Here is a 1,335-nt window from a genome sequence, read left to right as displayed (position 1 = left end):
TGCCCACTCATATTTATTCATATTTATTACATACTGCAATGTAATATTTCACTCATCTACTACACCATTAGCACAGCCTAGTATGAAAAAAAACTACAGCTTTAAACCTTGTGGAACCAAGCCCCAGATCCACCCTGAAAAATCCCCAACCTTGCTATGAGGAGGAGGAGGACAGAAAACTGATACAGGACTTCGTTGCATGGTGTGACTGTAACCATCTGCACCTCAACACAACAAAGACCATGGAGATGGTGGTGATGCTTCAGGAGGCCCAGGCCTCAACTGGAGCCTGTGACCATCAACGGTGACTGTGTGGAGTTTGTCAAGACCTAAAGATACCTTGGAGTACAGCTGGATGATCAAATGGACTGGACTGCCAACACAGACACTCTGTGCAGGAGAGGACAGAGCCGCCTGGACTTCCTTAGAAGGCTGGCGTCCTTTAACATCTGCAGATAGATAGATAGATAGATAGATAGATAGATAGATAGATAGATAGATAGATAGATAGATAGATAGATAGATAGATAGATAGATAGATAGATAGATAGATAGATAGATAGATAGATAGATAGATAAAACTTTATTGTCATTGCAAAGTACAGGTACATAGTGACAAAATGCTGTTTAGCATCTACCAGAACAGTTGCAGATAAATATGTAAATATGTACAACAATAAATAAGGTTATGTCAGAGTGTGCATAGAGAGGTATGTGCAGTTTGTATTTACAACAGATAAAGTGTAATCATAAAGCACAGTAGTATAGAGCAGAGTCTGTTACAGCAGCAGAGGAGATGATCAGATCCACTTGTTTATCATCATGAACTTTAACAGACATTCTTGGGGGAGTGTTGGGACTTAGATCTCCATTTTGATAAATATAAAGAAGGAACTCAGGTTTAGATTTTGGATATTGCCTGTACCACTGCAGATTCTCTACAGTACCACTGAAGTCTTTGTAGCTGCAGGACAGAGTAACATCATCACCTTCATCTACAACTTTATGAGGGAAAAGTGGCTTTATTGAATCTGCCATGGAGTCACCTGTCATGGAGAAGAGAACATAATGTTTTTAAACTTTACATAATAAAGCCTAAACTGCAAAAGTCAAACTCATATTTTGCCTTGGACTAATTAATCACGAAATCAACACATATTTTAATAATAAGAAAAATTCAAAACTTTATGCCAGAATCAAGCCAGAATTACATACAGAAATCATGATTTCTAACAGCACACAATTAATAAACAACACATAATATATAAACTAACAAAAGGTCAATGTTAACTCACCTAGTGAAAGCCACAGACACATGAATATAACAGTGAACAT

The 1,335-nt window shown here is 37.5% G+C and overlaps 1 gene segment (V, D, J or C); it reads right to left on the bottom strand.

Annotated features, from left to right (window-relative positions):
• Positions 1-747: 747 nt before the first annotated feature.
• LOC131349620 (T cell receptor alpha variable 12-2-like) lies at positions 748-1,335 on the bottom strand. The segment is given in 2 exon segments: positions 748-1,046; positions 1,296-1,335. Coding segments are annotated over 2 exon segments (339 nt in total).

This window comes from Hemibagrus wyckioides, unplaced genomic scaffold (assembly GCF_019097595.1).
Source record: "Hemibagrus wyckioides isolate EC202008001 unplaced genomic scaffold, SWU_Hwy_1.0 Contig1, whole genome shotgun sequence".
NCBI classification, from domain to species: Eukaryota; Metazoa; Chordata; class Actinopteri; order Siluriformes; family Bagridae; genus Hemibagrus; species Hemibagrus wyckioides.
This window is presented reverse-complemented; position numbering and strand designations above follow the sequence as displayed.